The following is a 26,762-nucleotide window of genomic DNA, read 5'->3' as shown; positions in this document are numbered from 1 at the left end:
CAAACGACTGAAACGATATAACTAGAGAAATCACTGTGAACAGTGCAGCATGGATGACGCAAGCGTGCCCAGGCCCTATTGTAGAGTGAGTGCGGGCCGTCCGGGGAGACGATAGGTGGGCCAAGCGTGCTTTGGTCCGGTTCGAGGCAACTGTACCTAGTGTGAGTACAGCCTTACTCGAGACGTAAATTAGGAATGAATAGATGGTCATTAAGAATAAACAATAGTATGTATACATGTCGACACAAAACTGATAAATACATTTTAGGAATCCCTTTCATATGAAAGCTTGTCTTTATTGTTGACAGTAGTGTTTAGAAAAATGTGCACAAAGAAAAAAAAAAAAATGTCAAAGTTTATCCACTAGGAAAAGAACCACCAAAAAAGCTGACATATAAATACTTCACTCCAAAGTGTGCTTGTCTTGTGTGAGAGCACACTTGTAAGTGCTAGGTGATTGGTCCATTCAAGTTCAGTGATAGAGCTCAGCCCACAGTGGACTCTTACTGACTGAGCTTTGTGTTCGGAGATTGATGTGTGTGTGTGTGTGTGTGTGTTTGTGTGTGAGTGTGTGTTTCAATAGTCCAGAGGGGCCATAAGTAGCTGTAGCTCTCTGAAAGTGCTGCCATGGCGACCAACCTGCTCCGCCCGGTTCTTCACTACATTACTGAGGTTCTTCAACTGCTTGTAGCACGCTTTACACTTCTGATGCCTGAAAACAGCACAAAAAAAGAAGTTTTTAAATTTGTCACAAAGTTTTTGGCCAAATTAAAATAACAATTAAAAAGGAACAATAAATGCTTAAACTAAATGAATAAAACAAAACAGTCTATCATATATACACACACAAATCTATAGCAGATAAACAGCTTTTCCACTACAATGTGACTTTGGGTAGCTTTTCACAGCAGTGTGATACCACTGCACAGTGGGTGTGATTACAAAGGCATCACTGCATTGTTATAATAGTATTATTACTACTATAACAAAATTATTAAAATACTTTTCAAAAAGGAAAAATCCTCCCAAAATTGAGCTGCACCAAGTCATACTACTAAGTTTTAAAACAGCAATGTACAAATAAAACATTTCACTTCTGTTAGATACAGAGATGCATAATTACCACAGACATTTATGGCTGTGAAACGGCTTAGTACACTACAGTGCAGTATGGATTTATATCTGCTATCATTGTTAAAGCTATTAAAATTGCAGTGTTGTGCTAGTTACTGAAAAATAGTAATGAGTTACCAGTTAGTAGCTACTTCATTCAAAAAGTAACTCAATTACTTTATCGATTACTTACACCAAAGAGTAATACATTACTGGTAAAAGTCATTTTTGATTTGCTTTTCCAAAGAACATTTTCAAAGCTCCCATTAATGCCCTTATAACATCACTTTAATTTTGCATGGAGAAAGTAAGCTGTGTATATTCAATGTGCAAAATATGCTGTTATATAACAGCTATAAAAAATATGTAAAACAATAATAAAAAAAAGTCTCAGCATTTTTCTGAGCAACATAACACTAGATTTTAAATAGCGTGATCTGAAATAACAGAAATGTCACTGTCTACTAAACTGATCAATTTTGTTATACAGATAACAAATGTGTGCTTATTTATTTGAAACAATAAACAAAGTAGCATTAGTAATAGTAATTAATAATAGTAACGTTAATAGTCTCTCGCACACGCTACAATCGGCCTACGTCATGTGCATCTTCCTACCTAGCATGTATTCAGTCTCTCTCATGCGCACACATTGTCTGCAGAAAATCCCACAGCAGTTTGTCATGACACTTTTATTGATCATTTTTTCCGCAATTGACAGCAAGAACAAACATAGAAGCGTTGTCTGATTGACAAGCAGTACCTAAATGTGTTTAAAAGATTTTAAAATGACAAATGGGACGAATTTATACCCCATTTTGAATGTAAAATATACTCTAATATGTAGTGTAATCTACACAATGTGTACATGTAATCTACACAATGTTTCAATGTGATCCAGCTATGTTGTGGTTTTGTGACTGCTGGTGTTGGTTGCTGTATTGTTAAAAAATTATAACAGGTAAAGTAACTAGGTTATTTTCGATTTAAATAAATTAAAATAAAATATTAGTTAATATTTTGGGTGTTTTTTTGAGCGTTTGGATCGGTTTTGGACAGCTTTTGGGCTGGAAAAAGTCAGCTACATCTGGCAACACTACCTCACACGCACACCTGCAAAATTAATTAATTTACCAACCAACAGACAAACGCATCATATTGTAACAACAACGGAGTTAAAATATTTTTAAAATTAAAGCTGTAACAGTAACTCAGTAGTAACGCGTAATTGCCCAACACTGTTAAATTGACAATTGGTAATTGATAAATACACAACACTGTAATAAAACAATGATGGCATGCCGCAATCAACCATGCTAAAACAATGCTTGTTGTCATCTTGTGACAAAGAGCCACATGCCAAGATGCAAGAACAAAATCTTCTGCAAGATGTTTACGAGGTGAATCACATTCAAAAATGTGTGAAAGCACATGAGGTGCCGCATCCACTCTCTATCTGCACACGCTTGCCACACATCTACATTTGTGAACTCCAGTTCATCATGTCTTTTGAAACGGTCCATGTGGCTTTCTTCTTCGAACAAAAATGGCATTGATCACAACTTTCTGGCATACAGTAGTCAACATTTGAAGATCATCAAGTAGTCATGTTGACTACTGTGCAGTAAGATAGTTGGCAGTGGAAACAAGCCTGATCAGGGTGACCCTTACCAAAACCGTACCACTCAGTAGAAACGAGGCATAAAATGTAAAATCACAGCATCAGTGTTTTTTTGTAAACTAACCTCTCCTCTCGAGTAATGTCCACTCCGACAGATGGAGGAGCGTTAAGCGTGTCTGAGATTAATGGCCAGAAACGCTTGAGAATCAGCTTCAAAGACATGCAACCAGTCTGCACATAACTGTAGAAGGAAAAGAGAGGATGATTTACTTCATGGCTGTGACACTCCATTGATGTACGTCTGTCTCAAAACCTTATAAACTGCCTTGTTTACTGTGCTGCCATTCAAGCAGACAAAATGGATCCTGCACTGATTGGAAATGCTCCTCATAAGCAGGAAATTCATTAACAGGCACTCAAGTGCTCATCGTGAACAGCACAAAAGACCATAACACTCACTTGATTCTGATTCTGTAACTGCAAAGCATAAAGACAATTTCACCCAATATTACATCCACCGCCCATACATATGGTTTGAAAAGAACAACAAAATTGAAAAAAATCTTGATAATAGTTGTTAATACTATTTGATTAATAAAATGGTTTAATCATTTCAGTTGTGATAAAAAAGTAACAGTAAATATACTTTAAAAAATGTACATTTTCTTAATAATATTAAAAGTTTTCTTATGTAAAATTGTTCTACATGTGACCGTTTATAATATATTAATCATGTTTTATAACAAACAATAAAATGTGTAACAATATTTTTTAACTCTAAATTACAATAAAAAATTGCTAAAGTATTGTAATAAAAATTATTAATATTAATATTATAAATTTAATTCATATTTATTATTATTAATAATATTTAATTATTTATTCATATTAATATTTATATTATTATTAATATTAATAATATAAAAAATAATTGATAACAAGGAAAATACTTTAAAGGTCCCATGAAGTGTTTTAAAATGTGCATTTTTATTCGATGTTTGACGTAATCTCAACTGAAACACAAAGAGAGAGTGGGACAGAGTAGCTCCTCCCCTTTTTAAAAAACAGCCAATAGCGTTTGTTTTATCACAGCTCTGTCAGTGAGAGTGGTTGAGCTTGAACGCATCAAAAGAAAAGTAAAAAGGTGCGTTCGACTTTATGCAGCACTGCGCAGATCAATCGAAATCTGTCTTAAAGCGGTGCATGCTGGTTAGAAATCTTGTCCGGATTGATGCTGCGCCGATGCCACGTGACTGTCACATGTGGCATCAAAGTACCGCGACAGCGCTCCGAGATCAGACGGCTGATTCAGCCAGTGCAGCATCTGAAGAGCAACTGCTGGAGCTCTGATGACGACACCGATATTACACGATTGGCCGAGTTCACCACATGACAACAAACACGTGTATTTCAGGTTTATAATAGGACAAATTCCGATTCAAAAGTTTCAAAACAATTAACTTTCATCCCCTCTCTATCCTGTACACATCTTGCTAATTAAAAGACTACAAATATTTTACTGCAGTATCATCTTTTGTTAAATAATCTGGTTATAAAGGTTAGCTTGTTTGCACAGGTTTATTTTCAACCTTTTTATACAGACTATTTACTGCATTCAGCTCCATGAACGATTTAAATGATATATTTTAGTGAATAACCTAAATATTAAGTGAAATAAGTCTTACAGACTTGAAATAAAATAATCATCATCGTTGATCCTGTCACCCTAAAGCTTTTTTAACAAATTAAGTTAAAGAACTATTTTATTAAATAATTATAAAATGATTTTATGATTATAATATAAGTATATATTTTATTTCCTGTCTAGCCGTTTATGTCTGGTCTTTCTGGGAAACTTCTGCTTAAAGTGTAGCTCATTTAATTTACCTTTTGTTCAATCTTTTTGGATTAAAGTGCTTTTTTGAAAATGCTTTCATTATCCAGAATAATCTTATTTATTAAGACTTAATCAAAACACCTTGTTTTGCGTTTTACATGGGAAAGATTTATATCTATAAATGTACATTAATGTAAACCCCTTTTTAGCATATTCAAACAAGAAGTATTAGCCTAAAGTGATGTTTAAACTCCTAGAATTTGTGCTTATTGCTTTGTATTTAATAGACCGGTTCATTTGTATGTTTATATTACCCTCTCATTTCCCCTTAATTTCTCTCATGCATTTGTTATATATTTTATTCATAATTCTCCCTTATTGTTTAAAATTGTACAAACTATAGTTTGTAGAGACTGTATTCTGTTTTATTTGAAATTGTTTTGTTGTTATGAATAAAAATAAATAAAAAATGATGACGCCATGTGATCGGTCATCATGACTGCAGCAACTTATGAGTCCTGAAGTGTCCAGCTGTCCGGCTTGACGGCTCCGTTTTCAACTCCGCCCCCACCTGCGCTTGGCTAATCTCGTTGATCACCGACTGTAGCTGTGCTTCATGTCGAACGCACCTAAAGAGAAGTGTCTTGAAGGGGCGGGGCATGTCAGAGACTAGAGAGCATCTGATTGGTTATGGTGTGATGGGAAACTGAAGTATTGAAACAAATGATCAGGTTTATATCTTCTAAATGCAAATTTTGTCACCGTTTTGGAGCACACTAGCTTATAGCTATCCTAAAAATAAATAATACTGATACTAACATCTGAAAAAAAAAAATTAATTTCATGGGCCCTTCACTTATCTATTAATTATTATTATTATTATTTTTATACAAAATATTAATACACAAAACTATTGATTAATTAAAAACCCTAATTTGTTGTAAAAAGCAAAACTAGCCTCATTTTATTAAATTAAATACATTTATTAATTAATTAAATTAACTGCCCTAAATGACAGGAATCAGTTTTGTATTTTTTAATTAGTTTGTACATTTTGAAAAAAAGGTTTCTGCTGCTTGAACATTACGTTGACTCACCTTTCATATCTGCTCTGAAGCAACTCCTCAATCTGTGGCAGGATGGACGTGCAGAGGTCCAGTTTCCACAGTGACCTGAAACACAATTACACAACTTTCAGTCAGTTCAACTGAAATGATGCTAACTGGAACATAACTGCTTATATTTTGTGGATGCTTACGGCTTGAGGTTGATTATGTTGAGGACGTCCACCACAATAGAAAGATCATTCATAGACACTGCTGAGTCCAGGGACGTCTGGCAACACAAAGAAGAAAGCAAACAGTGCTTTTTGTGTGCTGCTGCTGCTTTCAATAATAGCCCATTAAGGCCCTCACTAGATTACATTAGAAATACATTTTGGATGCGCAGCAGTAAAAGTATCCATCAGCCAGGAAGAGATCTCTCATTACAATCTGTCCGTCCATCAATTTATCAAAGCTCATCAGCTTGAGTGCTGTTGCTCTTACCTTTACATCACCACTGGCCCAGACGGAGCGGACACTGTCCAGGTTTTTAGATCGACTGCTCAGCATTACGCACATGGTGTCGTGCCCTTTCCTGATCTGTGCTAAGGCCTCTTCATCTCCCATTGCGCTGGCTTTAGCATTTCGTGCATGCTATTAAAACAAGCAGAAACACTCAGTACTTTGCAAATTGACACAAAAGAGGCCGCTGAGGGCAGAACAATAGCTTCTGATAAGTTATATAATATTAAAATAATATTTACACTTGAGGTAGTATGTACTTTTAAGCCACTAATATTTCCCAGTCTTAATAATAATAATAATAATAATGTTTTTTATTTAAAGGCGCCTTTCATGACATTTAAGGTCACCGTACAGGACAGCTAGAACAATCAGTTCAAATAAAAACACACACAAAAAAACAATAGAATACAATTCAGACTTTAAAAATGCAGTCAGGTCAAAGAGAATAGGCTGTTCTAAACAGATGCGTTTTGAGTTTGGACTTAAATTGTGAAAAAGAGAGTCTAAAATGATGGAGATCAGGAGTTCCAAAGCAGAGGAGCAGAGTGGCTGAAAGATCTGCTCCCCATGGTGACAAGGCAGACAGAGGGAACAGTGAAGTGAATGGAAGAAGACCCGATTGTTCGAGAAGGTGTGGCGATATGAACAAGGTTAGCAAAGTATGGAGGAGCGAGATTATGGATGGCTTTAAAAGTGAGAAGAAGTATTTTATAATTAATTTTGAAAAAGATGAGAAGCCAGTGAAGTTATTGTAGATTGGGTGTGATGTGACAGATTGAGGGAGTTTTTGTGATAATACGGGCTGCACGGCTTTGTACCAGTTGTAATTTATAAAGAGTTTTTTTTTAAGGAGGCCAAACAGAAGGGAATTACAGTAATCTAAACAGGATGTGACTAAACTATGAACAAGAATGGCAGCTGAATGAGGTGTGAGGGAAGGATGTAAACGATTTATATTTCGAAGGCGGAAATAATTTATTTTACTTGCCGTATTTCTTTGATTGGAAAAATACAGTCATTTAGATTAATATGTCAATGAATTAAATAAAAATAAATATGTGTTTTACAAAAAACATGAACAATTATATTGACAATTGAATAATTATATCCACAAATATAAAAATATAATATGAAATATAATATATATATATATATATATATATATATATATATAAATGAAAGATAAAAAATATTTTCTTTAATGAAGATATTTTGTTGTTTATGTGATTATGCAAAATGATTAGAAAAATAAAATCTAATATGTTGCAGTATCATATGATCTCTTACTCTCTCATCTGTACTATCCAACTCAAGCAAAATTGAGTTGTTTAAAACAAAGGTTTGAAAGCTCTGCCAATCATGCACATTTATTTGTTAATATCATTGAAAACTTGAGATCACAGATGGATCACGTTCCAAAACAATATGCTAAAAATTTGATCTTGCTAAAAACTTGAGTCGTAAATTGAGACAGAAGTCATGGAATTTCACAATTCAAAAAAGTAAAAAAAAAAAAGGTGCAATAGGAGATGTTGGAAAATACTAACTTTAGCCTGATAGCACTGAAAACCTACTTCCCACCCTGCATATCGTACACTAAGCCACTCTTCCTAAACAAATCACTACATCACATCACATTGACCAGAGTAAACTTTATATTACAGTTGGTAATTACAATAGCAAACTTAAAAATGAAATTAAGTTATTGCGGTTAGCCTGGCTGTCTGAAATGCATCTGTAAACGCGTACTGTAGATGACAATACATTCTAAACGAAAAGTGGACAGAGGTATGCAACTGCATATTTTGACAGGCAGGTAGGACAGCCTATCCTTAAGTTTGGACCTAACGTTTCAAATAGGACAATTTTCTTGGTCCTACACCTTACACAGGATATTAAAATGCATTTTAAATGCATTTGCCCACTTAATTTAATGATTGCTATCATGATGTCAAAAGACTTTCAACCAGCATAACAAAAATCGTTTTTTACAGAAAACAAAAATTGTTTCTGCGGAAAATTACATATTGCACATTTTAAAGCAAATCATTTGAAAAGACTTTCAAAATTGCCTTTGAAACAGACATAATTAAATCAAGTGAACTCAAGAGGGAGTCAATAGCTAGTTTACTATGCAAAACTGTTATCCATTCAAAGAAGTGGTAGTTCACTTTTAAGTGAGGGGAGAAAAAGCTTAAGGCCCCGTTCACACAGGGCTTCAGCATCAACGTCTTGACAGAGGGCGTGTCAGAGGTTGGGGCTGACACGATCGTCATAGCAGCATCAGCCAATGACATTAGCTCAGACAGTGGCCTATTGCTGACTAGAGTATTTGCATACAGCGATATGATTTGCTGAAGCTTCCTTCGGCGCTTGAAAAGTTGAGCAAGTCCCAACTTCTGCAGCGAGCAACGCCTCTGAAGCGGCGCCAACAGATCCACAATGCAGTTCGGCAACGCCTGACGTCACCTATTCAAAGTGAATGGGAAGCGTTGAAGCTGACGCCCTGTGTGAATGGGGCGTAATACTTGTAGATTTTTATGTTTTTGAAAGAAAAACCATGCCAACTTCACAAGTGGACAACACATAAAAATTATAAAACAGTAAGTTCAGTAATAAAATGAATACAACACATCTGTCTTTAAACCTCTTAAGGTAAAATGCTAAAAATGAAATTCTCTATGGAGAAGATTCCAGAACCTGACTGTTGCAGTCTAAAACCTGGCACACTTCCATTGTTCTGCAGTATTTTGCAAGATATTAATTTGTAGTGATGAAGCCTTTTGCCATTTTTAATCAACTCGTGGATCCATTTACGCTTATGAACATTGCCATAGAAACAGAAAACGTTTAAAAGGATCTGAACAGCTCCAAGAATCTCCATCCAATAATTACAGCAATTCAGACACGATATGAGTGGAGCATAATATAGAAGTGAATCAGCTCACGGAAACAATAGTGCTAGACAGTAATGTTAACATCCATTGAACTTACAGAAAGGAAGTCTCCTGCATTGAGTCCAATTGGCTCGTTGCGTGTTGAGAGGATGATTCCTGTGGAGGGTTTGGGTTTAGTGGTATTAACCACAGGTCGAGATGGAGAGCTCGCTGATGTGGTTACCACTGCTACTGGACGGGGAGCAGCGGCGATCACTGTTGGTTCCACTCTTTGTACTGGAGTAGAGGATGTAATGGGACCTTTCAACTGTCCTGCCTGAAAATACACAGAAAAACAAACAAACAAAAAAAGTTAAAGTAAAAATAAAGAAAAAAGGGAAAAAAATCTGGGCCAACACAATAAATACTGGCAAAAGACAAAAAAAATATATATGTTTCATGGTAAGCTAGTTAAAAGTCTTTTTACATCATTACACCACTAATTAAGTTAACTGGTCTAAAGGTATTTAGATCAGTGAAATTCAAAATATTCAATCTGAGCATAACAATAAGCTGTCTTTATATTTTTATCATGCTGGGTACTGCATGGCGGGACATGCAGTGCCCAGAATGATAACAATATGCAGATATACTTATTATTGTAGTTTATGCACAGAATCGTTGTAATGCATTCTCACTGATAAATGAGATGACCAGAGCATCTGGTCTGGTTGTGTATGCACGCATGTTGATATCTTTTAGTGTGACTCTTAAATGGGGCTGGATTTCTTCAAAATCTGTCGCAGCAAGGATCAACATTTATCTTTCCTCTCATTATCCTTTTCCTCATTACTTTATTAATATGATTAATTGAATCAGTATTTAATCTTTAAAAGGATTTTGACTAATAAATAAAGTGACCACAATGCCTAATGTTTAAGCAATGGTCAGAGTCTGGTCCCTATCTTTGTCTGTCTATTTAACTTCATTTTGAGGAGAAACAAAACCAGGTCATGGGTCATGTAGACCTCTTGAATGGAACTCCTGGCCTGATGACTGGAAACAACCGTTGCTGTTGTTATATATATGTGTTAATGTTGTCTAAGGTGATTTAGTTATTTTTATGGTTAATTCTTTTTAAAGTAATTCCTTTTTATGCTAGATCAATTGTGTAGTGAGAATATAGCAGCCTGAATGTTGTGTATACCAATTTTAAACCAGTTTGAGAAAACAGCTGAGAATACAAAGAAACAACCTTGAGCTTTTACAACAGATTGTTCTCTTGCAGATGTATATTCGTCCGAGTGGTCAGATCTACAGGTCTGGGATTAGCTCAGAATAGTCTGTGGTCGACCTGACCCAGGACCTTCATCCCTATCTATAGACGCAGATACGAACCCTGCATTGACATACCTATTTAGAGTTGTCTATCTTTGCTTTAACCAATCAGAACCTTTTACTTGAGTTTCTGGTTTTGTATAAAGGAGTATGAGTTGCTGTGTTGTTCTTACTGTAAGTCAGAAGATCAGCCTGCGAGCTCTGCATTAGTGTGAAGCCCTTCTGCCATACGTCTTCTGTAAAATTTTCTTAATTTTTATTGCATCTTCAACTCTAAGTCTTCTCTTTATCTATCTAACACACCAGACTTTTATTTGTAACAGTTAATCTTCATCGCCAACACTTTAGACCAGGGGTGGCCAACCCTGTTCCTGGAGAGCCACTTTCCTGCAGATTTCAGTTGCTACCCATATCAAACACACCTGGACCAATTAATTAGGACCTGAACACCACATGATAATTACAGGCAGGTGTGTTTGATGCGGGTTGCAACTGAAATCTGCAGGAAGGTGGCTCTCCAGGAAGAGGGTTGGCCACCCCTGCTTTAGACAGTAATTATTAAGTGAGGGAATGATCTTTGGTTTTTAAAGCTTACTTTCCATTGCTAGCCATCATCAACATTACCTACCCTACCTTTAAAATTAAGTTTAGGCCTAAATAAAGGCTTAGAGCAAGAAGTATCAAAAACTACAGTTATAAATTGGGAGATTATTTTTTTAAATCTCAACTGCTGAACACTACTATTATATTCAATAAAATAATTGATAAGGCACCTTATATTGTGTTTGCAATGATCCTCCACCCTTCTACCTCACAACTTGCAATATGTCACAGAGCAGTTGCATGTAAACATGTTATATTTGTACACATTATTTGCACTTCGGGTTAGATGCTAACAGCATTGCATTGGCTGTACCTTTGTACTCTGCACAATGACATTAAAAACTTAAATCTAAACTATAAAAATATACTTAAATAAAAAAAGCATACCCTGTCTATTACTGGAGTTACAATCTTAACTACTGGACCGGGTTTCTCTAGCACACTCTCTGATAAAGAATGCTCTAGAGGTGCTGGAAAGGGTTCTGTTGTTTTAGGTGGTGTTCGTGCTGCAGAATGAAACAAAGACCCAGAGAGAGACAAAGTCAGATGTTAATGAGAAAGGTATCATAATGCATGTGAAGAAGCATAAGGTAACAATGCTGGTTATATATTTTGTGCAACTGCAACTCACAGATGACACTGCGGGGCTGAAAGATCTCTTTATAATCTTCAGGGTTGGTGATTTCTGCGCTGCTCTCTTTGTCTTCTTTCTCATCCTCACTGCTGGGACTTCTCCGCTCTCCTTCTGGACTGCGCCGATCAGCTTCTGAACTCTGCTTCATCCTACACACAAATAAGGGTCAGTCTCCTTAAATTCTTGAGAAAATGGTCTAAAATAGATACATATGTAAAATGATGCAAGATACTCTCTGCAGTTAAAATGTTTAAAATGTTTTTAAAAGTCTTAGATCACCATAGCTGTATTTATTTGAAAAACAGTTAAATGAAGTTAAAAAAAACAAAATCATCATCAAGCAGTTGAGAAAACCCTTTCTAAAAAACAACAATATTGTATTTAAATGAGTGCATGTCATATATTTTCTTAGTGTACACAAAGTGTAGATCTTTATGTAAGTGTATGTCATACACTCAAGAAAAAAACAAAAGCCATAAACATGAGCCAAATAAAATTTACAGATAAGGAAACTAGTCAAATATAAAATAAAATACATTTACAAATGTTTAAAGACATTACCTAAAATGTAATACAATTCTTATTTAAAAACTTAAAATGTTTAACCCGTTAGGCAGTCTGCAATATTAGCATTATTGCCAAAAATAACAAAAACAAAACGCACATTGTCTGGGTTTGGTGTCAAAATTTATTTGAGCCACATGCTGGGCTGCGTGATACTAGAAAAATGTAACATTGGGTTTTTTATTCTGCGATATGAAAATAAATCTCACTTGATGATTTGAATAACTGCTTGGAAAGAATCTATAATTTTAGATTGATTGGGATGATTCTGTAGGGGAGTGCATAAAATATACATTTAAAAAAAATCTACAAGCATAGATCAATTCAGTATATATAAAAAAAAAAAAGATACAAATTAAATTAACAGCATTTTATTGTTTTCCAAGGAGTCCATGGTCATTTTCTTAACAATTCAATTAAATTGATTATTATTCTTTTGTTTAAGTAACAAACGGTACAATTTATTATGCCTGAATGCTTATAATACCCTCACACAATCACAGGCCTCAAAAAACACTTGCAAAATTACAAAATTTTATTCAAGACTCAAAATTGATGTACTCAAAATTTGACTATTGCGAATGATCACATTTACATGATATCAATGCTGAAACGATATTTCGTGCAGCCCTACCACACATCCTAGCTACAATACTCTGGTATTTATCTTAAAACATGCCCCGGCCCCCAAGTTCACTACATGAACTTAATAAAATTGACTTATTCCTCAATTTAATATTATAACGAGATAGTTCACCAAAAAATTAAACATTCTGACCCTCAAGTGGTTCCAAACAGATAGGAGTTTATTTATTCTGTTGAACACAAAAGATTATACTTTAAAGAAAGTTGAAATTCTGACTTCCATAGTAAAAAAAACAAATGATAAGGAAGTCAATGGTAACACGATTCCAGCTTTCTTCATCTTTCATGTTCAACAGAAAAAAGAAACTCAAACAGGTTTGGAACAAGTGAAGGTTTAGTAAATTATCCAAAGCAACTGCATGCTATTATATATATATATATATATATTTCAAGTAGATGAATTCTCTGAAAAACCACTGAACCTTAAAGATCATAAAGTGCTTTCAATTGTGATTTTTTTTTATTAGATGACGTTTGATGAAATTTCAACTGAAACATGAAGACAGGGCGGTACATGCGGTATCTCCTCCAGCCAATAGCGTTTAATGTCAGCTCTGCCAGTGAGAGTGGTTGAGATCAATTGCATTAAATAAAAATCATCTTGAAGGGGGCAGGACATGTCAGATACTATAGAGCAATGCTTCTCCACCACGTTCCTGGAGGGCCACCAGCTCTGCACATTTGGCATGTCTCCTTAACCAAACATACCAGATTCAGACTATCAGCTCATTAGCAGAGACTAAAAGACCTGAAATGGGTTTGACAGACAAGGGAGACAACAAAATCATGTAGTGTCAATGATCCTTCAAGAACGTGGTTGAGAAACACCGCTATAGAGCATATGATTAATCAGAAGATTAGATGAAAAACCAGTATGAGATGACATTAAAACTAAAATAATAATAATAATAATAATTGTTGATCCATTTTTGGCAGAAGTGACAAACTGCAAGCCTTTGATGTTTAGATCTTGTAGATGCAAATTGTCACTGTTGTAGAGCACACAATACTAACATCTTTATTTTCATTTCATGAGATCTTTTTTTCACATGCAGCTCTGTCGTAGGTGTGTTTGTGTCGCTGTCAAATGATACTCAACCACACATGGACAGAATTAGCATACGCTCAGAAACACAAACTGGACTCGATCTGTTTGAACATTAAGTTTGCACTTGTGCTGTTGTACTTGAAGCACTCTGATCACAGGGACAGTGTGCAGACTATAAAGTATACTTTGGATCTACAGTGTAAATAGCATGTCCATTAAAACTAGAAGAAGCATCAAGTCAACATGAGCAAATGCGGTGCACATTTAGAATGTCAAAATTAATAGATTCTTCGATACATCTTGATCTAGATGTGGACAACGCGATATTAGTTTAGCAATAGATCATAACTAGTTATTACATAATGACATCATGTATTGCATATGTGCTATGTCACAGCAGCCAACTATGGAAGGGAGGCAATCGCTGAAGCATACTAGGGCGAGTGACATGAGACATATGCAAGTAATTAAAACGTTCCAACTACTAAAAGCAGAAAACTGCACAGGATAGTCTTTCACTGACATTGAAGGTACAGTAGAACCCGATACCCTATATCATTGATAAATGGATGCTGTAAAGCTATATCTCCCAGTCTCTCTCTCTCTCTCTCAATGTGGACCCTTTGACCTGCTACCGTGTCTGATGTAACGTTTCCACTCCTCTCTCAGTGGTTATAGCAATACTGTACTTGTGGATCCAGGCACAAGCTTGTCTGCAGAACAAGTTCTCTACCGCATCAATAAGAGGATTTGCCCAGGAGCAGATATGAACAGAAAGCAATGGATCAGCTGATGTCTTTACAGCTTTCTTCAAGTGTCCATGTCATCGCCCCGTGAACAGCACTGGTCAATTTTTGTTGAGCATGTGAACACAATGGGCAATCATAGACATTTAAAGAAGCACTCTACTGTTCTCAAAAAGCAAGCAGTATTATATACACAATAGTATTAATACACAATTTGTTCCAAATGCTCCTGTGAGTTTTGTTGACTTATAATTTGACTAATACCGCATTGTCCACACCTGGATCAAGATGTATTGAAGAAACTATTAATTTTGACTAGGCATGGAACGATAACCGTTTTCAAGGTATATGGCGGTTTGGAAAAGTCAAGGTTTTAAAACCACCAAAATGTTCTGTAATACTGTTCCTAAGGTATGTGTGAGATTTTTTCCTTTACATTTTTTTAGGACAACAGTCTCTCCAGCAGAAAAGATATCCAAAGATGCCGTTTTAAATTGTAAAGAAATCTGTGTTTTTTAAACAAACACAGATTTCCAGCAGAGGTCAATGATTCATTTGAATTATTAAGCCTGACATGTTTTACCAAAATATTATAAAGGTTGTAAAAAATTGAATAAATCGTTTTCAAAAAGGAAAAAAAGGTTTTTGTTTTTTACCCAGACATTTAAAAGGAATATATTTTAGAGCAGTGAGCACCATACAGTGATACTGTGAAACCGTGATATTTTTATCCAAGGTTATCATACCCTCAGAATCTTAATCGGCCCATGCTTAATTTTGACATTCCTAATGTACACCGTATATACTCATGTAGACTTGTCACTTCCTCTAGTGCAGGGGTGGCCAAACTTTTTCTTATAAAGTGCCAAAAACCAAACTTGATTGAGGGCTGTGTGTCGAATTAGGTAATTTCCTAATTTATTTGCTAATATTTAAAAATAACTAGACAACGTTGCTTTAAAACATATTAGATACTGATGCAGTACCATTAAACATTTTCTAATGAACTTATAGTAAAAACATAAAAAATTCAGTTTATAACGCCTGTCAAGCTTTCATGCCTGGCATGGCTTTTACAATGCATATGTGCCAGTGTCAGACATTGCCAGGGATATAATGTAATTTTTGGCCAACAGGTGAGATATCTGAGAAAGCCAGAAAAAAAAGGACTGCAGTATGCCTTACAGGGGTATATTCACGACATATTAGGCAACCGATTAGAAAATAACTGAAACAAAATTGAAGCTAGCTTAGCTTAGCTGCTTCATACACTAACCATTCAACAGCTTAGCTCATGCTCAGCAGGAAAGGTGAAATTTTAAAATAATCTAATAATAACAAATGAAACTGTGATTTCTCTATTTTTAGCCAAAAAGCCTGACAGATTAATTATTGTGCAATGAAATATAGCGTTACTAACCCACAAGGAAACGCGCATGACAGTGCTTTTACATAGTTCATTCATAGAAAGAACAGCCAGAAAGGGGAAATTGATGGATTTGTGTTGAATATTAGCATAACTTACCCATAGCAATGTGCAGTAAGTTACCTATAACTGTCAGTATGTTTGTGTGCTCTTTATAAATTACTGAAAAACAGCTTGGGGTAAAGTATATTGATCGCAAGTGCTCAATTTGTGATCATATCTCGTTTTTTTTTCTGTTGATTTGTAATATCAAATATTCGTAGTTTGAAGCAGATGGAAATATGAAGTTCAGTAAGGTTAGCAACAGATTTGCAGATTCGTATTTTCCGGATCAATAACATGTCATTATGACCTATTCGTTATTAGTATAACAAACGCTCCCAGATAGCAGGTAGTAATCCGCCCGAGCTCGGCTTCTCTTAAGCGCCTCCGGCTCCGACTCGGCATCGGCGAGTGTTATCCGGGCCAAGTATGGCCCGCAGCTCGCTCTCGCACATGTGTTTGCTCATAATATAGAGCGAAAAAAGGAATAAGACAGCTGTGAAACATAACCTGCTTTGTATTTTTGTGGGGGAAACAGTTTAGATCTGTTTAGGGTAAGAGGTGTGCGAGTTATTGCTGTCAGTCTATCACTGAATGTGTCAGGAATATCAAAACAAAACCTACTTAGCTCCGCTCCTTTAGCGCCCCTCACACAGCTTGATCCACGCTGGCATTTCTCCTTTTGGTTTTTGGTTTTGAAAAGGGAAAAATTCCACCATCCCGTCCAAACTTTAAGGGAACCAGGTGTCAGATTTGCACAATCCATATGCACTCGCTCGAAAGCTTTTCATTCAGCATTCACCCCAACCAACTCCCTATCATTCTCCCTCTCTTTTCAGATAAGATGGTGGGCCAAACCAAAGGTTCCCATGGGCCAACTTTGGACACCTCAAAGTAAAGAAAAAAAAAAACAAGCTGAAGCTGCACCTGGTCAGTACCTGGATGGGAGACCACATGGAAGAGCTTGGTTGCTGCCTAAAAAGGTGCAAGTAAGACCAGCATGGGGTGCTTGATGAGGTCTGTGTAGGTCTTAATGCCCCAGTATATTGATGGGGACACTATATTGCTCATTGTCTTTCAGATGAGACATTAAAGTGAGGTCCTGACTCTGTGGTCATTAAGGGCGCACTCACACTATGATATTCGAACCATGCCCAGGCCCGTTTACTGGATTGTTTGAGAAGCGCGAGTGCTCTGAAATGGGTTCAGGCATGGTTCTGTTGGCCGGCCCTGGCCCAGTTGGAAGAGGTGTGCCAGAGCGCGGTTCACTTAGGCTTTGGCGCGATACGCTTGAATTGTGAGTGCAAAGCGCGCCAGAGCCTGAAACTGAAGATGAGACGTGACTATTAAGGGACTGTTTGGTATGGATTTATTCATTATTCTTACGGTTCAATGAACGCAAACTGTCATAGATTATTAAAGACACAAACCCTTTACTGCACGACAGCTGCACCTTTAGCAAACCTCCTAATACCTGCAGCATGAGAACTTTATGATTGTTTATAAGTGTCAAAAGTGGCTGATCTGCTCTGCAAAATATTTAACTGTGTGTCACTGCATCCCAAACCACTAAAATGATATAACTAAAGAAATCTCCACTGTGTTGACCAAGATTGCTTCTCTACTGAACAGCACATCATCGATGACATAAGCACGCTCAGGCGCAAATGCAACTAGGGTGTGGGTCGTCGAGGGAAACGGGAGTGGGGACAAGCGTGCTTCGGCACAGTTCAAGGCAACTTTACATAGTGCGAGTACCCCCAAAAAATCCTTCGAAGAGTTGGGTTTAACTCTGGCATCCTGGATAAATTTGCCCACTGGCCTGTCCAACATGGCCTCCTAATCATCCCCCTTATCATAATTGGCCGTATCACTCTGTCTCCTCTCCACCAATCAGCTGGTGTGTAGTCTGGTGCAATATGGCTGCCGTTGTGTCATGCCCACTGGTGGTGGAAGACGAGATTCACCCCCCAAAAATATGTAAAGCGCTTTGAGTGTCCAGATAAACGTTTTAAAAAAAAATGTAAGAAATCATTATTATTATTATTTTGTATTATAAAGCATGTTTTTTTTTAGATTGTAACATTTAAGATTTATTTTATCTGACTGCTTATATTTAGACAAAGTTGTATTCTTGTGCTGTGAAGATAAAAAAATTGTGGATAGAAAGCATCGTCAATGCACTGTGATATCGAATTGAACCAAATTGATAACCGTACCTGAACCATGAGACCAGCATAGGTTTATATCCCTAGTGTACATGCATGATGGAAAGAAAAAGAATCTCACTCTTGTCCAGTGCAGGATGTAGTGGGCCGCTCATAATTCCGCCGAAGTGTTGTTCCCAGTGCAGACGAAGGTGCTGGAATAGGTTTGTCCTGAATCAACCCTTGAATCACAGATCCAGACTTCTTCACTCGGTTGAGATCCACAACATACCAGCTCACATTAGTGTGACTGTAGGATACTGCGATCTATTCAAGACACAGAAGACAGACACAAACTGAATAAAAAGCCTTCAAATGTTTTCTCGACGGTGTTCATCAAAAAAGCATTTCTGGTCAGATGGCCCCTGTGCACGTCTTCAGAAGTCAGAGTGAAAATGGTCACTACAGGACCTTTCCCACTAAACAGGTTCATTTAATCATACCAGAAACAGAGTATAGCTAGTTCAACAAACAGCACAGCACCCACACATGCCTGCCTGTAGGAAAAAAAAGATAAAAGCACAAACCATTTGGTTGTTGCTGATGGCCAGGTCAGACACTTTGCCCCAGCCTACATGCACTACATCAAAGCAGCGGTCAGGCTCCCAGCCGTACACCCGTAGTGTGTTCTCTGAGCCACTGTACAAGCAGCTACCATCAGGGTTAAATAAAACACTTCTGCAGCAAAAAGACAGAGAATTCAGCTAGAGGTCAAAGAAAGAATAACAAACACCCAAATTACAAAACCGATAATCACCTCACAACTCCAGTTTCACCCTCCGATGAGCCAATCATGTTAAATTTCTCCAGGTCCCACAGCTTAACCGTCCTGTAAAAACATAGAAAATGCATTAAGAAGGTGCCAAAAGCAATAAATATTTTCAAAAGCAAATCTGAACACATTTCATTCAAGTTACAAATAAACAGATATCCACAAACTAGTCCCTTATTCACACACACACACAGACAGACACACCATACCGATCTGCACTCCCAGAGGCAAGCAGGTATTCATTGGGGTGGAACTGCACAACATTAACCGCTGATGTGTGTGATGTGAATTCAGTGATCATCTTGCCTGCTATAAGATCCCATAGCTATATGGGGAGCAGAATGAAAGTATGCATTAAAAACTAAATCTAATTAGAAAGACATTTTTTGGAAACGAGATGACCAGTAAAGCTCTCACCTTTACTGTACTGTCATCACTGGCTGAAGCAAGCCATTTCCCATCAGGACTGAATGCTAGACAGCGCACAGCCTGAGTGTGACCCTGCAATAAAACATACATTGTATTAGGCACATAAACAAATCCAATAATTTTACATTCATATAAAGCTTGTGTAACCAATAAATGAAGCACTTTCAAAACTAAAGTGCTTTAAAAGGCATTAAACTCAAAACAGCTTGATAAGTGCCATTAAACAGAAAATGAACATCTAGAGATTATAAATTGCATAAACAGCTGAATCTTGCACACAAAAACATCCCATTTCACAAAACAGATGAGCAAGATACATTGAGCTTCTCAATAATCCACAGATTAATCATGAGCTCAGACACAACTGAGGGTTAAGGGTGATTAGCCTGGCTTCTGACTGTACAGACACACACAAAGTCAGCTTAGTGCTTACCTTGTATCTGAACACACATCCTTTCCTTCTCACATCCCACAACTAAACAAGGAATACAGAAATTGAAAAAAATGTGAGGTGACACAATCTAAAATAAGCACAGAATATCTAGTCACTAGGCCTGTCAGAAACATGAAGTCTGTGTTCATAATCAACTGTCATACAAATAGAGATTATTGATTGAGATTAACGATTTGTTATTTAGTTTATTTTACAATATTAAATAGTACATTTTATATTATTGGTATATTTTATACCATTCATTCAGCTTTAATCTTAGGCCCAATCCCAATTCTACAACTTAGCCCTTCCCTCTTGTTTTGCACGTTCACATGAAGGGGTAGGGGTGTCTCAATTCTCTTTAGCTTAAAGGTGTAGAGCTAAGGGGAAGTGCTAGATACACCTTCAACGGACATTTTTCAGGACCACACTCGAAACCAAGAGGTAAGAAAATTTCTCAGAATACACAAGCTACAACGGCAGCAGCTGCACAAGGAGATCAGAAGATACACAAATTAGTATGTTTTGTCATTGTTACGAATTTTTACATTAGACAAGCATGCGTTTTATTACATACATACCAGCATTCCTGGTTTACCATCATGCTTTAAAAAAAACGCTAAATTTTGCCATTTATAATCAATAATAATAACTCCTGTAGAGCAGTCCCACAACAATCTGACACTCGATGACACACAAATAACCTGTCAGAAAAGTCTGGTGTCTGGTAATTACCTTTTAAAGGTGTCTGCTATAATGTTAACGTTGTTTTTGTGTGTTTACATACATGACTACGGCCATGGTGTAAATACACAGAACAGTTACGATCTTATTGCCACATTATATTGTTACAATAACATCATATTGTTGCCGTAAGTGATTTCCTGAAGATAAATACCAAAAAATAATGCAACTAGAAAAACTACAGCAGTCGCAATCATCGATCTTATATGAAGCAAGAGATCACAATGACATAAGATGACATGTGCAGGTGTTGTCAAATTTCTTAGGGGTAAATTTGAAGCCTTAAGGGTACAAAAATAGAATTGGGATTGAGCCTTAACCTGTTTCGCACTGAACCCATGAAGCCTGAATGTAATATTATAAATTATATATGCTGAATGAACAAAGAACTTTGTCTTCATTTATTTAATAAATATGTATGACAAGCCTTGGTAGTCCTACACAAGCCTCTTTCACACAGATTCCAGAAAACACATAGATCATGTTTTTTGTGAGAATTGTATTAGCATCTTTGTTTTTAATTGATTCACGCTGCCAGTGATTTTCTGGATTTGCACCCAACCCATGAAGACATGGCAATGAGACATAGAAATACAATGTACAAAGTTCATTTTACCTATAAGCAATCCGGAAATTTTCTACAATCAAAGTGCAGTATGACAGTGGCTGCTGGAAGTAACATTAATCAACAATTTTTCCAGACAAAATTTCAAATTCATCAACCTATGTTAAGATAACAAAAAAAATCTGAAACCACAGTTATGCTACTGTATAGGCAGCTGGCTACAAAAACTTTCATGTCGAATTTATTTAACACACCTTAATATTGCTGTCCACAGAGCCAGATGCCAGGTATTCTCCCATGGGGTGAAAGTCTAGACTGCTGATGCTGGCCTTGTGCCCCATCAACGTGCGTAGAACTTTGAAAAAAAGAAAAAAAATTCAGTGGACTCACAAACAGACATTGAACAATTTGTCAAACTCAAAAGCATTTCTGGTCAGATGGCCCCTGTGCATGTCTTCAGAGATCTGAGTGAAAGTGATCACAACGGAATCTCTCCCACCAAACAGGTTCATTTAATCATCCCAGAAAGCATGAGGAATACACTTATTCCTCTACATGTAAATCTTTACATCAAATATTGGCCTGCTATCCCATCATAGTGCAGAGCATCAACTCAAATTTAGGCAAAGCACATTTCTAACCATTACTTCTCAGTAAAGATTGATTGGACGAACCTTATAGAGCTTATTAAAACATTTCTAGGGCTTATTTCATCCTATTAACCCACAGAAATAAAGAAAAAAAAGAAATGTTTAAATAATGGACCATTTAAATGTTTTTACATTTGAAAATTACACATCTGCCTTCATGACTTGTCATTTGCATAGTGAAAAAGACATAACATATTAGCACGAACACTGCCCTGTTAAATTGGGGCTGTTTACAAAATAATTTGTATGGATTTAAGCCCTTTTTCTATGACAGTAGTGTTTTGCGGCCATGAAAACTAGTCTCAAAATAGAGGTATTTTAAATCACATTGTGTACACGCACAAATAAAAAAAAGGAAATGAAGTGAGTTTTTAAGCACTTGGTTGTTGTGTACACATGACATTTATTAGGTACTAACTTAACAAAAAGTGCAAAAAGGCATTTTACAAACCACTTACTTTTAGCAGCCTCCAAATCCCAAAGCCGAAGAGAACCTGACAGAGAACCAGCCACCACACGCTCTTCAGAACTGTTGAACTGGATGCATCCCACAGCACTGGTGTGGCCCGTCAGACTCTAAAGAACAGAGAATGAACATCAAACCAAACAATGAGAGACACTCCTGTAAATCTAAACAAGCAAGAGGATGCTACCATGATGCAGTTTGGTTTGCTGACAGCCCAGATATTGACTCTGCAGTCCTCGCCGCCTGTGGCCAGTAGACGACCAGAGGATTTCCCCAACACCAGTGAAGACACATTGCTGGAATGAGCCACTATCTCCTCTGAAAACCACATAAGACAAAACAGAAGCCGGTGACATTTTTCGAATACTTAAACATTAAGTAGATCTTGACTGCTTAAGTTCTGGAGTGTCATGCCTAGGGAATTTGTACTCACGCAGTTTCCATGATGTTATAGTGGTGTTGGTGAGAGCCATCGTGATGATTGTGTGGACTGGGTCAAATCACTCTGCTCATCCCACCAACACAGAAATGTTAGGGATGCAACAATATTACTTTGTTTTCTTTGTCCATCTGTTTAAATGAAAGAGCTCATATAAATACAACGTCACTCTAAACAACTTCAAAAGAACACAAAACTAAGGTGTCACAATGTAAAGCGTCTTTTTAAAAACTTCTGAATGCCAGATTGTTTTTATATGGAATATACACTTACTGGTCACTTTATTTGGTACAAAATGTCTAATAAGCCAATCACATGGCAGCAAATCAGCATTAAGGCATGCAGACATGGTCAAGACAATCTGCTGCAGTTCAAACCGAACAACAGAAAGGGGAAGAAAGGTGATTTAAGTGACTTTGAATTTGCCATGGTTGTTGGAGACAGGCTGGTCTGAGTATTTCAGAAACTGCTGATCTACTGGAATTTTCACGCACAACCATCTTTAGGGTTTACAGAGAATGGTCCAAAAAGAGAAAATATCCAGTGAGCAGCAGTTCTGCCTGCACAAATGCCTTGTTCATTCCAGAGGTCAGATGAGAATGGCCAGACTGGTTCCAGCTGATAGAAAGGCAACAATAACTCAAATAACCACTCGTTACAACTGAGATCAGGGGTCAGTTCTTCGTACGTGGATTACTCAGTTAGCTGGATTTGGATATTGACGATTTGACACGATCCAGGATCGTTTCGTTCTTCAAAGCTGATCCGAGAGTTGTTGTCATGGCAACAGATCTGCTAGGTCAAACCTGATCGGGAGCAGGTTCAAATCATATAAACAGGATTAGATCGGCTCAGTTCAAGCAAAGATAATACAGAAAGTATGTACCGAGTTCTGATATTTTCTTACAGTAAAAGTTATATACACTTGGGAAAATAGTAGTTTTTAACTATATATTTAAAGTTATAGTCATTAATAAAATAAATAAAGTTTTACATATTAATAAAACGTATGCAATCTGCACCCTCGAAATGAAAGTACAAAGACTGCCACCTGGGGGTGCAAAGAGAAAACTTATTGATAAGAACTTTTTAGATCGCTTTAGTACAAATTGTGTATAATAGAAATGCACAATATGTGACTTTTTTTTAAAAGCAATAATACATTTATGCAGTCATAAACATATTTTGATAGTTAATATGCCAGTGATTTGATGCTTCACAAAAGTTGCAGACGCCTTTACCAATATCAAAATGCTTTTGGAAACAACCAGTTATTCTTTACACCGATTAAAAAACTGTACTATAATAAAGAAAATCTTTTCTAAATGTAGAACTAAATACACTGATATGCATTGAAATACATGATGAATACTCTTGTCTTGACAAATGAAAGTGTAAAGCCTGCAGCTCACAACAAATGTGAAGTTACTGCGTGTCTTATTTAACAAGCCGTTTACTGCTAATTTGATGTAATTTTGCTCACATGGATAATTGAATATTAATCAGATGATGTCATTACGCTGCTGTGCCGTCAGCCAATCGTTGCATTGCTGATCATGATTTCGAGGATCGATAGATCTGTCCTTAACAACAAACGCAGCGATCTCAGATCAGTTCATCCAGACATTCTAATCTGATTCGCGAACTTGTTTGAAGAACCAAATAAGCGAGAGATCAGTTATCAAGATTAAAAGATTCAGGATCTGCCAAATCATCTTAGATCATTTAAGCGAGGTACGAAGAACGGACCCCTGGAGAAGAGCATCTCTGAATGCACAACACGTCCAACCTTGAGGAGGATGGGTTACAGCAGAGGATACAATGGGTGCCACTTCTGTCAGCTAGTAAAAGAAAACTGAGGCTACAATTCACACATGCTCACCAAAATTTGACAATAGAAAATTGGAAAAACATTGCCTGGTCTGATGAGTCTTGATTTCTGCTCGAAATTCAGATGCTAGGATCAAATTTTGGCATGAACATGAAAGCATGGATCCATCCTGCCTTGTATCAATGGTTCAGGCTGGTAGTGGTGGTGCAATGGTGTGTGGGATATTTTCTTGGCACGCTTTGGGCCCATTAGAACCAACTGAGAATCGTGTCAATGCCACAGCCTACCTGAGTATTGTTTATGACCATCAATCCCTTTATGACCACAGTGTACCCATCTTCTGATGCACCATGTCATAATGCATGAATCATCTCAAACTGGTTTCTTAAACATGACAATGAGTTCACTGTACTCAAATGGCCTCCACAGTCACCATATCTCAATCCAGTAGAGCACATTTGGGATGTGGAACAGGAGATTCGCATCATGGATGTGCAGCTGACAAATCTGCAGCAACTGTGTGATGCCATCATGTTAATATGGACCAAAATCTCTAAAGGAATATTTCCGTTAAATATGTTGAATCTATGCCACGAAGGATTTAGGCAGTTCTAAAGGCAAAATGGGGTCCAACCCACTACCTAATAAAGTTGCCGGTGAGTGTATTTTCAATATTAATTTTTGACATCTGAAATTCTCAAAAAAAAAAAATTGCTTCTTTACTCATTCTGTTGACTAGCAATTTTATGGCAATTAATTTGTTCTTTTTATTGACTTTCAAGTGAAATAACTAAACATTGAGAAAGTGCTTATTTAGAAGAAAAGTTCAGATGGCTTTTTGGATCTGAATTCGTAAATATTTGCACATGTAGCCAAATTCACGACAGAGTGAAAATAAAGTAGTTATTTTTCTAAAAATGTTGTTAAACTGCCAAAAGCATACAAAGCATGTTTTGGAATAACAGCCTATTTTACCTGAAATTGAAATAATTGTAATAGAAGTTTTGAATAACTATTTTCGCGAAATTACACCCCAATGTTTATCTTGAACATAACCTAGAGGGCAAAAACATTCTCAAAACACTTCTATTTCATCTGCACATCAACATTTGTAAGTTAGACTTGGGAGGTTTTGAGGTTAACTTGTTTAATGGTCGCCTTATGACACTATTACCGTAAATTTAAACTACTGCATATAAACTACTGTTTTTTAATTAGAAGTAAAAAAAATAAACTCTGATGGTCCAGTTTAATGCTGTTTGCCCCGTCTAATCGTAATATTGTGAATGCCTATTAACCCCCATAACAACAGTTTAGTTATTCTCTTCGATGTTATTATCTTGCCAATATAAGTAACGTGTTTAAGTTACGAACAAAGGGAAGACAGGTTCAATTTGAGATCTGACTGAAACCTATATAAACATTAACGTTAGTATAACAAAATGCATACAGATTTTTTTTTACGTTTACGTTACAACTTTTAAAAAAGCCGATTGAAGCGAGGCATTTACAATTCACGCTGCCACGAGACCGTTTCCACGGCTAACAGGTTATGGCTAATTTGCAATCGACCAGTCCTCTCTCTCTCTCTCCCCCCATTTTGAAATATTTTAACAACTTAACAATCATTCCATACTAACAAATATAATAACACATCCATCCATCACTTCTCCGGCTGAGTAACTTTGCGCTAGTTAGCTAAGATAGCTTCGCAAGGTGGCTAAGGAACTCATCCGAGCTGTAAACAAATCGCCTGCATTTACCTCATTGCCTTGTTTTTGTTGTTCACGTTAAAGCCCATAGAAAGTGGTCTTGTAACTTTACTAGATGAGAGTTGCGGATAAAAAAAATTGACCAAGAAAACAACTTTACTTTACTTAAATTTTGCTGTTGTCATGTTGTATCTGATTGGTTGCCAACTAGCCGTAGCTTAGCAACAGTTCTTACCTTCGCTGTGTTGATGACGTTCAGTCTAGGTTAAATAGAGACTGTCATTATCATCGTGGCTGCAGTCTGCCGATAGAGACAGACCAGATCAGCACCAATGAGAAAAAGATTAGTTTAGGCTAGGACGAAAAAAGATCCGAGTGCGCGCATTCAGAGTGGGCATGCGCATTACATGTCTGTCTCTATGCAACTGCAGCAACCTTCAACAAATCGGATTT

The 26,762-nt window shown here is 36.8% G+C and overlaps 2 protein-coding genes across 6 annotated transcripts in view; one reads left to right on the top strand and one right to left on the bottom strand.

Moving 5' to 3' along the window:
* Positions 1–26,762, top strand: part of cyp2x10.2 (cytochrome P450, family 2, subfamily X, polypeptide 10.2) — a 147,565-nt gene that overhangs the window by 60,268 nt on the left and 60,535 nt on the right. The gene's annotated exons all lie outside the window — the stretch shown is intronic.
* katnb1 (katanin p80 (WD repeat containing) subunit B 1) lies at positions 276–26,718 on the bottom strand. 5 transcript variants are annotated; one of them, XM_005166504.6, is made up of 19 exons: positions 26,545–26,718; positions 22,761–22,897; positions 22,515–22,645; positions 22,320–22,437; positions 21,466–21,566; positions 19,903–19,944; positions 19,458–19,541; positions 19,250–19,365; positions 19,026–19,097; positions 18,796–18,946; positions 18,351–18,535; positions 11,588–11,739; positions 11,344–11,462; positions 9,134–9,352; positions 6,119–6,268; positions 5,830–5,906; positions 5,669–5,743; positions 2,859–2,975; positions 276–712 (listed from the first exon to the last, which is right to left on the bottom strand). In XM_005166504.6, exons 2-19 carry the CDS (start codon positions 22,798–22,800, stop codon positions 577–579), a joined length of 2,085 nt encoding a protein of 694 aa, XP_005166561.2. In that variant the 5' UTR covers positions 22,801–22,897; positions 26,545–26,718; the 3' UTR covers positions 276–576.

Source organism: Danio rerio, chromosome 7 (genome assembly GCF_049306965.1).
Source record: "Danio rerio strain Tuebingen ecotype United States chromosome 7, GRCz12tu, whole genome shotgun sequence".
Taxonomy (NCBI): Eukaryota; Metazoa; Chordata; class Actinopteri; order Cypriniformes; family Danionidae; genus Danio; species Danio rerio.
This window is presented reverse-complemented; position numbering and strand designations above follow the sequence as displayed.

Excerpts from the sequence above, each read along its gene's own strand:
- katnb1 (XM_005166504.6), bottom strand. The coding sequence starts at position 22,800 with ATGGCTCTCACCAACACCACTATAACATCATGGAAACTGC. Across the intron at positions 19,366-19,457 it reads GTGATGACAGTACAGTAAAG|CTATGGGATCTTATAGCAGG; the intron begins GTGAGAGCTTTA and ends CTCCCCATATAG. Across the intron at positions 713-2,858 it reads GACATTACTCGAGAGGAGAG|GCATCAGAAGTGTAAAGCGT; the intron begins GTTAGTTTACAA and ends TGCTGTTTTCAG.